Source organism: Tympanuchus pallidicinctus, unplaced genomic scaffold (assembly GCF_026119805.1).
Source record: "Tympanuchus pallidicinctus isolate F22 unplaced genomic scaffold, pur_lepc_1.0 scaffold37, whole genome shotgun sequence".
Taxonomy (NCBI): domain Eukaryota; kingdom Metazoa; phylum Chordata; class Aves; order Galliformes; family Phasianidae; genus Tympanuchus; species Tympanuchus pallidicinctus.
The window spans coordinates 2,079,078-2,091,769 of NW_026294755.1; the positions used below are offsets into that span (position 1 = coordinate 2,079,078).

At 43.1% G+C, this 12,692-nt stretch overlaps 2 protein-coding genes and 1 long non-coding RNA gene across 3 annotated transcripts in view; 1 reads left to right on the forward strand and 2 right to left on the reverse strand.

The window, feature by feature from the left end:
* GOSR2 (golgi SNAP receptor complex member 2) overlaps positions 1–12,692 on the forward strand; it is a 156,900-nt gene that overhangs the window by 107,090 nt on the left and 37,118 nt on the right. The gene's annotated exons all lie outside the window — the stretch shown is intronic.
* LOC128088751 (feather beta keratin-like) lies at positions 2,564–3,352 on the reverse strand. The gene is made up of 2 exons (XM_052699533.1): positions 3,274–3,352; positions 2,564–2,912 (listed from the first exon to the last, which is right to left on the reverse strand). Exons 1-2 carry the CDS (start codon positions 3,350–3,352, stop codon positions 2,608–2,610), a joined length of 384 nt encoding a protein of 127 aa, XP_052555493.1. The 3' UTR covers positions 2,564–2,607.
* Positions 9,227–10,273, reverse strand: LOC128088753 (uncharacterized). Its single transcript, XR_008210387.1, has 2 exons — positions 10,137–10,273; positions 9,227–9,990 (listed from the first exon to the last, which is right to left on the reverse strand). It is a non-coding gene; the product is annotated as an uncharacterized LOC128088753 (long non-coding RNA).

The window sequence follows — 12,692 nt, forward strand, 5'->3', positions numbered from 1 at the left end:
TTCCTCCCACATTACCTTCTGATCAGCCTAAGGGAGGAACAGGATGATGATCTTAGTGCTATTCTATTTTTACAGGAATGCTAAGTATATCTGCCTGTGTTGATTTAATTGGTGTGCTACATATATATGTATATGTATGCTATATGTATGGTAAACACATGTGCTTCTAATATATGTGTGTAATTACTAGGAATATATCCCTAGCCTAGCTACTGGTTGCATCTAGGTGTGGTGATGAATTAAGTTAAATCTATCTGATGACTTGTCAGAAGTAGTGTTCCTCAGAGGTTATGACTGGAGTCAGACCTGTTTAGTATCTTTATTTATAATGTCTGGGGGGATTCAGTACACCCTTCTTTCTTTCCGTAGGTTGAATGTGGATGGAAATGTGTGAATACTGTTGGAGCAAATGCTATAGGACCCTGGATATGGATCAAACCATTGAAAACCTGTAGAAAAAATAAAGGGAATGTGAGAAGCTAGAAAAGTTGATTTAGCTCATCTGACTTCATCAACCCTTGATGATTCGTTCAGATTGAACAGTTTGTAGAAGGCAAATTACACTCCGAAAGTTATTGCTTCATCTAAATGCATCTCTCCAGTTGGGATAAAGCCAGGTCTTGGCCAAAATGAGTGTGAGTAGAAACTGATCCCAAATAAAAGTAAAAAATCAATGGAATTTGCTACTCATCTGTTTATTCATTCTTCCCTTGTGTCTAACATTGCTGTTGATTCTATGCAGTTCACTTCACCACCATCTTTCTTTCTGCATCCACTTACTCTTTACTATTTCTGCATGCATTTACTCCCTACCCTTGTAGACCGCAGCACATATTCCCAGATCTAACTGCCAGGAACATCTGGATGTCTGGGATAGTCAATGTCATCTCAAAATAAATGATGCACTCCCAGTCATGCAGGAAGCTGTGTTCAGCCAGGGATCTCTACTGAATAAAAGTGAAACCAGTGTTAAGGTCTGAGTGATTTTCTCAGTGGTAATGTGTGTGATTAAAGGAATACAACACACAGTCAAGGATATCATAGTCAGGAAAACTGTGCCATACTTGCCCTAAGGACAAGCTCACATTCCAACACAAATTGCTTTGCTAATTTCTCTGATCAAGAGAAATTCAACATTTTACTTAAGCTCCTACATGTAGTGTCTCCAACCATTCTGTTAGCCTCTAAGAAGAAAAAGCAAGCCAGGAAAAGACATTGTCATCTTTTCTTAGTTGGGCACATATTTCTCCAAGGCCCTCTTCTCCATCTGCCATTGCATACTGCATGTACAGCTTCTCTTCCTTTACCTGTTCCCTGCTCTCACAGCCTCAGCCTCCCTTCCTTCACCACTGCCCTGTGACCAAGTTGTCCATGTTGGAGACTGCCCCTCTCACACTCCCCTGCTCCCAATATCACTGCAGATGGTTCTGCTCCCATTGCTGACTCCCACAGGTGTGTCTTCAGGCCCATGGTTGAGTGGTGGCTCCTGATCACTCCATACTCCATGTTCCTTGCACCATCCCTCCCTTTGCTCCTACCCCATCTTGAATTCATCAATCCAATCTTCATCCAACTCTTCCTGTTTTTTTTTTGTTTGTTTGTTAGTTTTTTCATTCCTTTCTGTAACTCTGTAATTCATGCAATCATTCCTTACATTTTGCTTCTTTCAAGCTCTTCTTCAACAATTTCATCTTTCTATCTGTGATATATGCACTAATCTCTTCACCATTAATACACACATCATTTAGTGCACGTGTTGCTGTCATCATTTGGAATCTCTTACAATCTTTGTATGCTCCTCACCATTTCTCCAAGATTTGTCATCATAAACAATAGGCAGAGGTGGGTACAAAGAAGTTTTTGTATACTAGACAATGGCTGTGAGCAGAGCCCAGGTGCAGCAGAAGCTGTTGGCAGAGATCAGTGAGGACACCCAGCATTAACACCACCTGCTCACATCCCAACATTACTTTGTTTACTATCCATTTGTACCATCCATCCCTGGTCTGACCACCCTAGTTGAAAGCACCAGTTGTCCAAGATACAAAACTGGTTGAAACTACATCAACAGGATGGCTGTTGGTTGCAGAAGACCTATTCTGGGAATAGAAAAGGGTCTATTTAAACACTCATCTGACACCCACCAAGAGCAAAGACATTCTCCCTGGACAGCTCTGGAGACTACATACAGTGGAAAGAAACACCAAAAGACCAAAGTGATATGCAGAAATCTTTAATGAATGTTTAAAGAAGAAAATGAGGTCAATCTGAACAGAGGTTCTGCAGTGCAGGATTCACCTGATCCTGTGGTAGACTTCATGCAGGGCATGTGCCTGGCTTTCCAGCAGAGGATAGGCTGGCTCAGGGTAGTCCCAACACACAGAGAAGCACAGATGGGAGAAAAAAATGAAAATGAAAAGAAGTAGGTGGTGGAATAGAAGAAGAGACATGAGCCAGGCTTTTAGAAAGGCCAGTCTTCCTTCTTCCTGTCAGCATTTTCTAGAATAGTTGAGGATGGTCAGGTATTCTGAAAGCAGTGGCCTGAAGATTCCTCTTTATCTGGTAGTTTTTGGAAGAACTTCCCCAGAATCATGGCCAGCAGCTTTATCAGGGGTAGCACCTTCTGCCACAGTAGCGGCTTCCAAAACCAGAGAGGTCAAAGCCCCCTGAGGTGATGGGCACACCCTCAGAGCTGAGGATGCTGCCAACAGCAGCAGAGGTGGAGGATCCCACAACGGTGTTCTGCGGGAAGGAGCTGAGGATGGGTCCGGGCAGGGTCACCACCACGGGAGAGGGCTCGATGACAACGTTGGAGTTCTGGCACTGCCTGACACAGGGCTCATTGCAGCTGCTGGCCAGAGGGGTGGGGCCGCAGGGCCGGCATGGCACACACTGGGAGTAGCAGGACATGACTTGGGATTGGAAGTAAACCTAGGAGAGAATTATGAGGAAGCACAGTACATGACTATGTGAAGAGCAAGTGAATACCCTCTCACAAAGGAGCCCAGGCAGCTACTATGAATGGAGATGAAGACATCATGTCACATCCCTTTATCATGCCAGAGCTCTACAAAGAGTAGCCTGGCCCAGGGAGGCTCACAGAGTGCATAAATCACAAGCCATATAAGCAGTGTCCCAGTCATTCTCAGCAGACTTATCCTTCTCCCACAGCAAGAGGGTCCAATCCCCAGCATAGGGCAGAATAACTATTTGATAAGAAGGCCACTGAGGCAAAATCTCGCTTTGCAAGAGGACAGAGGGCTTTACACTTACCTGATTCCCAAGGAGAAAGAGGCAAGAGAAGTGGATGGGAGAGCTGGGAATTGGGCTGCCTTTTATACTGGTCCTTCATTGCTGCAGGCCCAGAGCAGAGGTAATAATTTTCTGACAAGCTCACCTTAAATGCAAGCCATCCTTCTAATGATATGAGCTGTTCTTTAGTTTCCTGCAGTGTTGCCTTTTCATTTCCAGATTTATGCCATGCCCATCCTCTAATGAAGGCTTTTTTTGAGTGCTGAGATGAAAGGCCCAAGGATTTTTAGGGCAGGATTGCACTGATGAGACAGAAAACTCGGCTCAAGTGTTGGACCGGTCCTGAGCAGGTAAATGTCATCAGCTTGGTTCACTACAGTGGGGCTCTTTGAAGTGCCATCCTCAGGGTAATTTCCAGCAAGTATCATCTGAATACCCAAGTCTTTCTGTGCGTGAGAATGTGCCATGTCCTTTTTTTCCTGTCTCCTCATCTCGCTTTGATGGCCACTTTTTTTTTTGGCCTTCCCATAGGTGCAGGTTTCCTGCTGGTTTTTAACCCCACATCCCAGGTAACACTCTGGAAAAAAGTTCTTGATTCTTTGACTTGTCTCCTCTCTATGCTATCTGTGAGTTCACAGAAAATGTCATAGAATCATAGCATAGTTTTGATTGGAAGGGATCTGAAAGATCTCTAGTTCCATCCACCTCTATAAGCAGGGATACTTTCCACTAAATCGGGTGGTTCAGAGTCCTGTCCAGCATGACTCTGAATACTGCCAGGGATGGGGCATACACAACTACTCTGGGCAACCTGTGTAATTGAAGAATGTATTCCTAATATCTAACCTGAATCTACTCTTTTTTACTTTAAAGACATTATACCTTCTCCTATCATTACACTCACTGATAAAGAGTTGTTTAGACAGAAAATGACTATACTGCACTTGTAGGAGAGAGGCTAGAATATATTTATTGATATAATATAGATAATATATGGTTTTATATATATATATAGATTTAACAAATCTTTATTGTAACTAAGGTTCAAGTTAATGAGATTCGAGATGGCTGGACACACATTTATTTACTACATAGAGGGTAGGGTTAAACACACACATACATCCACACACATACTCTGTGAACAGTGCTCTTGTCATACTGAATCTTACTGGTGCAGCAAAGAGTTGGCTCTGGAAACAGCTGTTCTGGCAGCTGACTATGTTAGCCATGATGGCTTCTAAGAAATTTTAGCTGAGTTTTTCTTTCTGTTGGAACAAACATTTATTGGAGAGGTATGGGTTTGAAGGATGGAATGTTCTGAGGATTAAGAATTGGTTGACTGGATGCAGCCAAAGTGTTGTGATTAATGGTTCTGTGTCAGGGTGGAGTTCTGTCACAAGCGGTGTCCCTCAGGGGTCAGTCTTGCTACTGGTGCTCTTCAACAGCCAGCAGGGAAGAGGGAGGTGATTGTCCCCCTCGTCTCAGCTGTTGTGAAGCCCCATCTGGAGTACTGTGTCCATACCTGGGGCCCCCAGCACAGGAAAGATGCATAGCTCTTGAAATGAATGCAGAGGAGGGCCACTAAGATGGTCAGAGGGCTGGAGCACCTCTCTTATGAGGAACGGTTGAGGGAACTGGTGGGATTATTTAGCTTAGAGAAGGGAAGGCTCTGGGGAGATCTCTTTGTGGCCTTCCAATATTTGAAGGGAGCATATAAAAAGGAGAGGGATGGCTGTTTACGAGGGTGGATGGTGATAGGACAAGGGGGAATGGTCTTAAACAGAGACAGGGGAGGTTTAGATTGGATATTAGAAGGAAGTTCTTCACCCAGAGGGTGGTGAGGCACTGGAGCAGGTTGCCCAAGGAGGCTGTTGATGCCCCACCCCTGGAGGCATTCAAGGCCAGGCTGGATGTGACTCTGGGCAGCCTGGTCTGGTGGTTGGCAATCCTGCACATACCAGGGGGGTTGAAACTGGATGATCATTGTGGTCCTTTTCAACCCAGGCCATCCTATGATTCTATGATTCTATCATAGTGAAGATGTGTCAGAAAAAGGGACAGAACAAGGGAAAATCAGAAGGAAAAGAGATTGAAGAAAGGAGATTTCCTGTTCCTGAGAGGAATGGGGAGGTAGAAAAGTAGCTTCAAGAATGGATCAAACTGTTTTGAAGGCCACTGGGAGGAGGATTTTAGTTCTGTCCTCATGCTTGGAAAGTACCAGATGGGTGAGAGAAGGTTCAAAGATTTGAGAAAAGCAGGAAATCTAGTAGACAAAAAAATATATTTGTTGGTTTGTGGGTACACTACTAAGTCATTCCAAAATGAGAGTCTAACTTTTTATTTTTCTAGCTGCTACATACTGATAATGACTGTCTAGGAGATTAATCTTTACCATTTCCTTCATATTTGTTACTTCCCAGGTGTCCTGAAGAACAAATGCCCTTACTTAGGTTACCAAAGACTGGGAGACCCATTGAAGGCTTAGTTGTCACTAAGGGTGCAGACAGAGGGTCTACATCATCATTCTCTGTTAACAGTCTCACATCTTCTGTGCTTCCATGTCTACTCTCACAATTGAGAAGTTGGATACACGTAGTGTCTGCAAAGAAGTCAGGAGATGGTTTTTCCACACAGCCATCTGCAGGTTCCCAGAATTCCAGGGCATCTTCCATAAAGAAGTCCATAGAGTTGTTGACTGAGCAACCAAAATGAGTCACTGCCAGAGCAGGCAGAACCAGAGAGGGAGTGTTTGAGATATGAGAACATTCCTTTTATCTTTCCCACTTTCTTTACCTCTTTGCTAATTCATTTCGAGCAACTCTGCTCTTGAGGAAGGTGGATTTCTGATTCTCATACACCAACAGCTGAATTGGTCTCAGCCTTCACCTCAGATCATTGTTGAGTCCATCCATCATGTTAGAAGGGAACTGTGCTATGGACTCAATCCCAATTCTGTATTTTACCACTGCCCAAAGCCCCCCAAAACAGCTTGTAGTGTTTGGACCTCACAAGCTGGAATCAAGACAGGTCCAGAGGCATGAGGGACACTGTAAGAAAGTAACAATCCACATTCACTTCTCTGTCATCCCAGATAGTTCCTTTGTCCCTGAATGCACGCTTTGGGGCTCTTACTACCTTTTGTATAGCCTAGTGTTTTCACCAGCAAAGCTTATTGTGGGACGATGTTTCCTCCATTAGTGGCACAGATTTACTCTCTATTATCTTAACACAGATCTCGTGAGCGTGAGTTCCACTGGAGGACAAATTCCCCATGGAACAAAGCTCTAGTGTCCCAGAAAAAGTGAGGAGATGGAGATTTTCTCACACTGGCAAATTCCCTAGTAACATTTCTGCAGGTCTCAGTCAAGTCTTAGTCTCTGACAACAGAAAAAAGGTGCTGAGGGCCTAGAAAGTTGAGTAGAAATAGTGGCTCTGATCTGAACCATAGCAGGAGGACTGTGAGGAGAGCATTGCCTAGTGCATGGGATCCTGCATGCACGAGCTCTTATTTCAAATTCAGCAGTGCCTTCAGGAGTTCCTTCTCTGCACAGGAAATGATGGTTCCCTCAGGATGACAAACGTTTTAATCACTACCTTGAAAGAAAATTGTAGTATGATTGAAGAGAGTACTTAAATGTTGCTGATAATAATGAAGCTGCATGTCTTTCATACAAATTCAGGGAAGATGAAACTGAGAACACAGAGGTCATGAGGCTGCAGAAAGCAGTGAGTTGTTTTGGGGTACCATTTTGGCTATCATTCTCCCAGTGAACAACAACATGTAAACTGACCAAAAAGTGGGGATTTCCTGCAGGAATGTATAAGGAACAGGTGCTTTGTGCAACTTAGGATGTGCAGAGCTGTAATAGATCCTGAAATTGTTGTGCTCTAGGGAATATGGGTTCAGTGCCTTGACTTCTTCATTACCCTGCTTCACCACTGTGCAATCTGAGGTCACCCGCAGTTCACAAGGCAGGTTTAGCAAGGTCGAGGTGTAGATCATGGGTTTTCAACCTTTTGACTTGCCTGGGCTACACTGAGTGAAGAGGAATTGTCTTGAGCCACATATAGAAGACATAATAGAGTTAATGTATATAATTAACACAATTTTTATTTTTACATAGTCTTTATTAAAACAAAAATGAAGACAATAAAAGCATAAAACCAGTGGGAACTTGATCTTGTTCTTGTGAAACTGTTGCATAAACATCTGGTTCTATGGAGATGGTTGCAGTTCTTAGTGAGTTCTCAAGCTGCTCATCAGAGATTTTTTATCTAATTTTACTCTTCCTGTCCTCCATCTTTGACAATAGTTGTTCACAAATATATGCACTGCCAAAAAGTGATGACATTAAAAAGGTGTGATTGTGAAGCAAGGGATATTTCTCTCTCTTAAGATAGGGCTTATAAAAGTAGTGAAGAGACATAATCGAATTTTTGAGTTGAATATCTGATTGTAACTCTGAACACTCCATTTGAAAATTTGCATATTTATGTTGTCTGAAGATGGAGTTGCAAATACGTAAGAAAAAATGATTATTTTTTTGGCTGTCTTGAAACCTATTCACAAATTCCTTTACCAAAGTGGAAAGTTATGCAATTATTACTTGTAAATTGCCCCCATGTGTTCGGAATAGCAGAAACACTAATGAAGTACATATTGTAAAACTAATGAGAATACGCTACAAATATTGAAAATTTAAGAATTTGTCAGCATTGCGTGAGTATTCTGGATATTTCTTTGGCAGTGAATATGTTAACTTATTCAATTATTTCATGAAATAACACAGCTCATGTTTAATAATAAAATGAGAAAACCTACACATCTGCTTAATAACAAAAACGTGTCTTCACAGGCGCTTGTAGGTATGTTGAAATGTTATTATCACTGTATTTTACTCACTAAGTGGCACAAGAGCACATAACATATAATACACATGGATTTTGATTTGACTGAGTGTTTGTGGTGAGTGCAAAAGGAATTAATTCTGCACTGCACTTCTCCATACTGCATTCTGTTGTTGCATGTGCAGTCCATGCTCAAGCTGTGCAATCAACTCATAAAAATGGTTTTTGTCTCTTCCTCTAGTGAATGCAGTCCCAGAGATCTCAATGCGTGTATCTGCCTCAGTGGTTGCTCCTAGTCAAAGCCTCTGATGTGCCCAGGATTTGGCCCAGATGATGCCCACTGCAAAAATGACCCAGCATAGAGCAGGGGCTGAGGGCAAAAGCTTGTTCCACTATCATCCAAATGGCACAGCGAGACTCAAGCTAATAACTACTCCTGCACAGAAACTCTTCAGAGACTGAATTTGTCAATGGGGTGCCCTCAGGGGACCTCAGGGGACCAAGAAAGCTGTTACAGTCTTAGGGAGACAAAGTGTTGTACAGCAGCTGTGGGGCTTTGGGCACTGGTGGCTTTCCTAGGCCTCATGGGGCTGTTGGGTTCACAGGAGATGACAAGTCCATTTTGTAGCCTGAGTGCGGCTGTTATCAGTACCAACTTGTGAATTACCCCCCAACTCTGCATGTCTGGGCAGCAGTTGGGCCATGACAGTACTGTTACACTGTATGAAATACCTATTCCACCTGTCTGTGCCCATGTGTTCTAGCCATTAATCTTATATTGGGTGATGGAGGGGAAGAAGATAAGGCTATGGGCTGTCCCTGGTCTGTCCGCAGGACTATGATCTCCCTATTCTCACTCACTCTTGCTATCCTTCGGTGCCATCCTCTGTCTAAGCCTCCTATCCTTGAGCAGCTCTACCCAGACCAAGAGACAATTCACAGAGTCAGAATGACTTAGGTTGGAAGAGAGTTGAAGATCATCTAGTTCTGTCCTCCTTGCCATGGACTGGATTCCTGCATCAAGAACCCCATTACCTATGGGGCTGATAATCAAATCCATGATTTCCTACAGCCATGTACTCTTTCCTCATTTAAAAGCAGCTGTGCCTAGACTTACATTCACGAAGCATGCTCCAGGACACAGAGGGAGTTTATGCAGGCAGAGAAACAGCTCAGCAAAGGCAAAGACCTTTTTGTCTATTGCCTATTGACTGGGGAGTAGCCAGGGATGTCCTTCTGGGCTTAAAAGAACAGGGCACAAAAGACAGTCCACTGCAGCAAGTCCCTTACTTTGGAAATAATGAAGAGTCCCCCTGTCCACCAAAACTATTATTCTCTAAAAAGTTGCATTATTTTTCTGAGCAGATTTGCCACATAGGAGATTAGGACAGAGGGGAGAGGAGTCAGAAGAAAGACAACTTTAATGAGTCTACATAGGGAAAGAAGATGCACTGGGGGGCAGCTGCTAATATGGTGGTATCCCTGCATGGTGTCCATCTGTCTGCCTCACATAGGGAGGGAGGCCATCAGTTCCCCTTCTAGGGTGGTGTTGGGAGGTGGAAATGGCAGAGGAAAGAGAGAGAAACAAGCAGAAAAAAACTTGGATGCTGCCCGTGTTTTCAGAGAGCCTAGAATGGTCAGTTTCTGCAGTCCTTTGCAGGTGAATCCAAGAATGAATGTCTGTTCTAAATACAATGGACTAAAGCTCTATCTTCTGGCAATGATCACTTTCTGGGTTCCTGATGTTCTCTGGGATCTCCTCCAGCAGTTTTAGCAGGGGAGGCATTTTCTGCTACAGTAGCAGCTACCAAAGCAGGAGAAACAGTAGCAAAGCTCATAGTGTAGCTGCCAGTTGTTTGTGCAGGAAGTGTCTGGGCGCTGGAGGTGCACCTGGGAAAAAGAAGGGGGAAGCGTATGAGAAGCAGCACTGCGCCAAGCCATGGAAGAAGAGATGGCACCTACTGGTTTAACATACACTGCCTAGCTCAAAGCCCAGGATCCACCTCAGTAAGCCCTAGCCTCATTCTGTAGAATACCTTCTCTCCTCTTCCTTGTTCCATGTGAGGAAGCTGCCATTCCCCAGGTAGGACAGCTGGTATCAGCTCAGACATTTATTAGGAGAGTGGTGATCTTGAAGGAGGAGGAGAAATAGCATCACACACGCCTCATCTCCAATGAGGAGGCAAGAGAAGTGGATGAGAGTAGAGAGGAGCCAGCTTTTATAGTAGTCCTGTACTGCCCTAGGCAGAGTCACTCTTTGTAGAGGTAATTATTTTCTGAGTCTCATGTCAAATGCCAAGTATGCTAATGATATGGGTTGAGTTTTGGTTTCCAGCATTGTTACCTTTTCATTTTCTGGCTTATGCCACATACTTTCACATAAGAAGACTTTTTTAAATGAAAGAGAAAAATCCTAAGGACTTCTGGCAGAGAAGCACATCAATGCAGGCAGCTCAAGTGCTGATGATAACAAAATTACAGAGATAGTGGCCAGCTCCATCCTCTCAATGCTAAATTGCTAAATTTACTGTAAAAAATTCTGCAGGGAGCATTAGATGACTGCATGTTTGGAGCATTTTTTCTATATTTTTAATTGTCAATAATTATGCTATTTCTTCTAATGTCATTCAGAATTTTCTTTTGGAATTCCTTACTGAAGCCTGAACTGTTTCTTTTATGTCTGTTTTTGTTTGTTTGTTTGTTTGTTTGTTTTGTTCTTAAAATCTATCCAGTTTTGCTTCCTAATCCACTGAACAACTATACTGGGTTCATATTGTAAGTTTTCAGTGGCAGCTGCAGGGGTGGCCTCTGTGAGAAGAGTCCAGAGGCTTGCTCCCATTTCAGACAAAACTAGTTCCAACCAATTTCAAACAGACACACTGCTGGTATCTGGCAGATACTGGGGTATCTGAAGTCCCTCCTGGGAACCACAGACTGTGATCATGAGGCTATTTTTATCTGTCTACAGAAGGCTTCATTGACTCCCCTTTCTTGATTAGGTGGCCTGTAGTAAACACCTGTAACACTGTCACCTATGTCAGCCTGTCCTAAATCCTTACCCACAAGCTTTTGATTCACTCTTCATCCACCCCTAGGCAGATTTCAATACATTACAGTTGCTCTGTCTCATGAAAACAACTTAATCCCCTTGCCTTCCAGGCTTGTCTTTCCTGAAAAGCACATAGCCATCCCTGACAGCATTCCAGTCATGCAAACTATTCCACCATGTCTCTGTAATTGCAAATGAGATCATAGACCTGTGACTGCACAAAGATCTCTAATTCTTCCTGTTTATTCCCCATGCTGCGTGTGTTGACGTGCAGGCATTTCACAGATGTAACTGAACATGCAAGTTTGCCTGTAGAAATGCAAGAAGATCCTCTACAGTTGTGTCCTGTATGCACTTCTTTGTTTGCTTGCACCTGCTGGAAGCATCCCAATTTAAGCTGTATTTTGTTGAGTACTCTATATGCACTTCCCCCACCTTTCCTAGTACAGCTTTTCTTTACAGGCTGGCCAACCTGTTCGTTAAGACACATGTGCTCTCCTTAGAAAGGTAGATCTCATCTCTCTCCATCAGGTGTCAATCTTCCAACAGGGCCTCTTCTCATAGAAACCAAAATCCTGTTTACCAACACCTTTTGTTGCCAACATAAAACAAATACCAACAACTATTGGTTAACTTGGAAAATACTTCTCCTCCTCCCATCTTTCCCACTTACTGGCGGGACTGAGTAGAAAATTACCTGAACTCCTGAATCCTTGGTTGCCTTATTTTCCCTTTCTGTCCTGTTGAAGGGGTTTAGTGAGAAAGTAGCTGCGTGGACATATGGCAGTCACACAAGGTCAGATCACCACAGTGACATCTCTGTTTCTCTTTGTTTTCGCAATGACTATGATAAATAAAAATTCCATGGGTAATCTTGACTTAAATGCTTTACTCTGTTTTGTATCTGTGCTATCAGGACTAAGCCTCTTTCTCTCAAAGCTGTTCCCTTCGGAGCTTTTTTACCTGGGAACTAGTAGCGCACTTATAGCCATGGGCAGAGCACAGCCCAACCTTCTGCCATAGCCTCAAATAAGCAAGGATAACCTTAGATCTCTTTCGTATTCTGACAATCCCCAGAGCTTCACTGGTAAATTGCCAAAGAAAATACTGGCTGTTTTCAGCCTTTGCAAGCCTAAAACACAGGATTTTTAAAGTAAACTTCCCAATCTCTATCCTGCCTAGCTCATGTAATACTGTATGCCATAGACACCCCCTTTCACTTTATATTAGCACAGTGTCATGGTTTAACACTTGTAGGGGAAAAACCAACCTTAGTGCTGGTGCTATTGTCATATACTAGCACTACTGCATCTAGTGCATTTATCAGCAACAATCCCAAACCAATCATGTCTATTGCTTCAGTAAATCGTCTTTCTTTTTGAATGTTTATGAAACTGTCCAGTGAAAATCCTGGAGGGACTCTGACAGCCGTTTTTTAATCTGTCCAGTGAAAGCCTTTGTGTTTGGGGAGCTCTGTCAGGTAAAGACAAACTATACTTGTAACATGACAATTATCAACATTATTTTCCTTGAAAATCTAAAA

What these genes read in the sequence shown, in the direction of transcription:
- LOC128088751 (XM_052699533.1), bottom strand. Translation starts at nt 3,352, where the DNA reads ATGAAGGACCAGTATAAAAGGCAGCCCAATTCCCAGCTCTCCCATCCA. An exon ending in TCTTTCTCCTTGGGAATCAG is followed by an intron (nt 2,913 to 3,273) that starts GTAAGTGTAAAG and finishes TCCAATCCCAAG; the next exon opens with TCATGTCCTGCTACTCCCAG.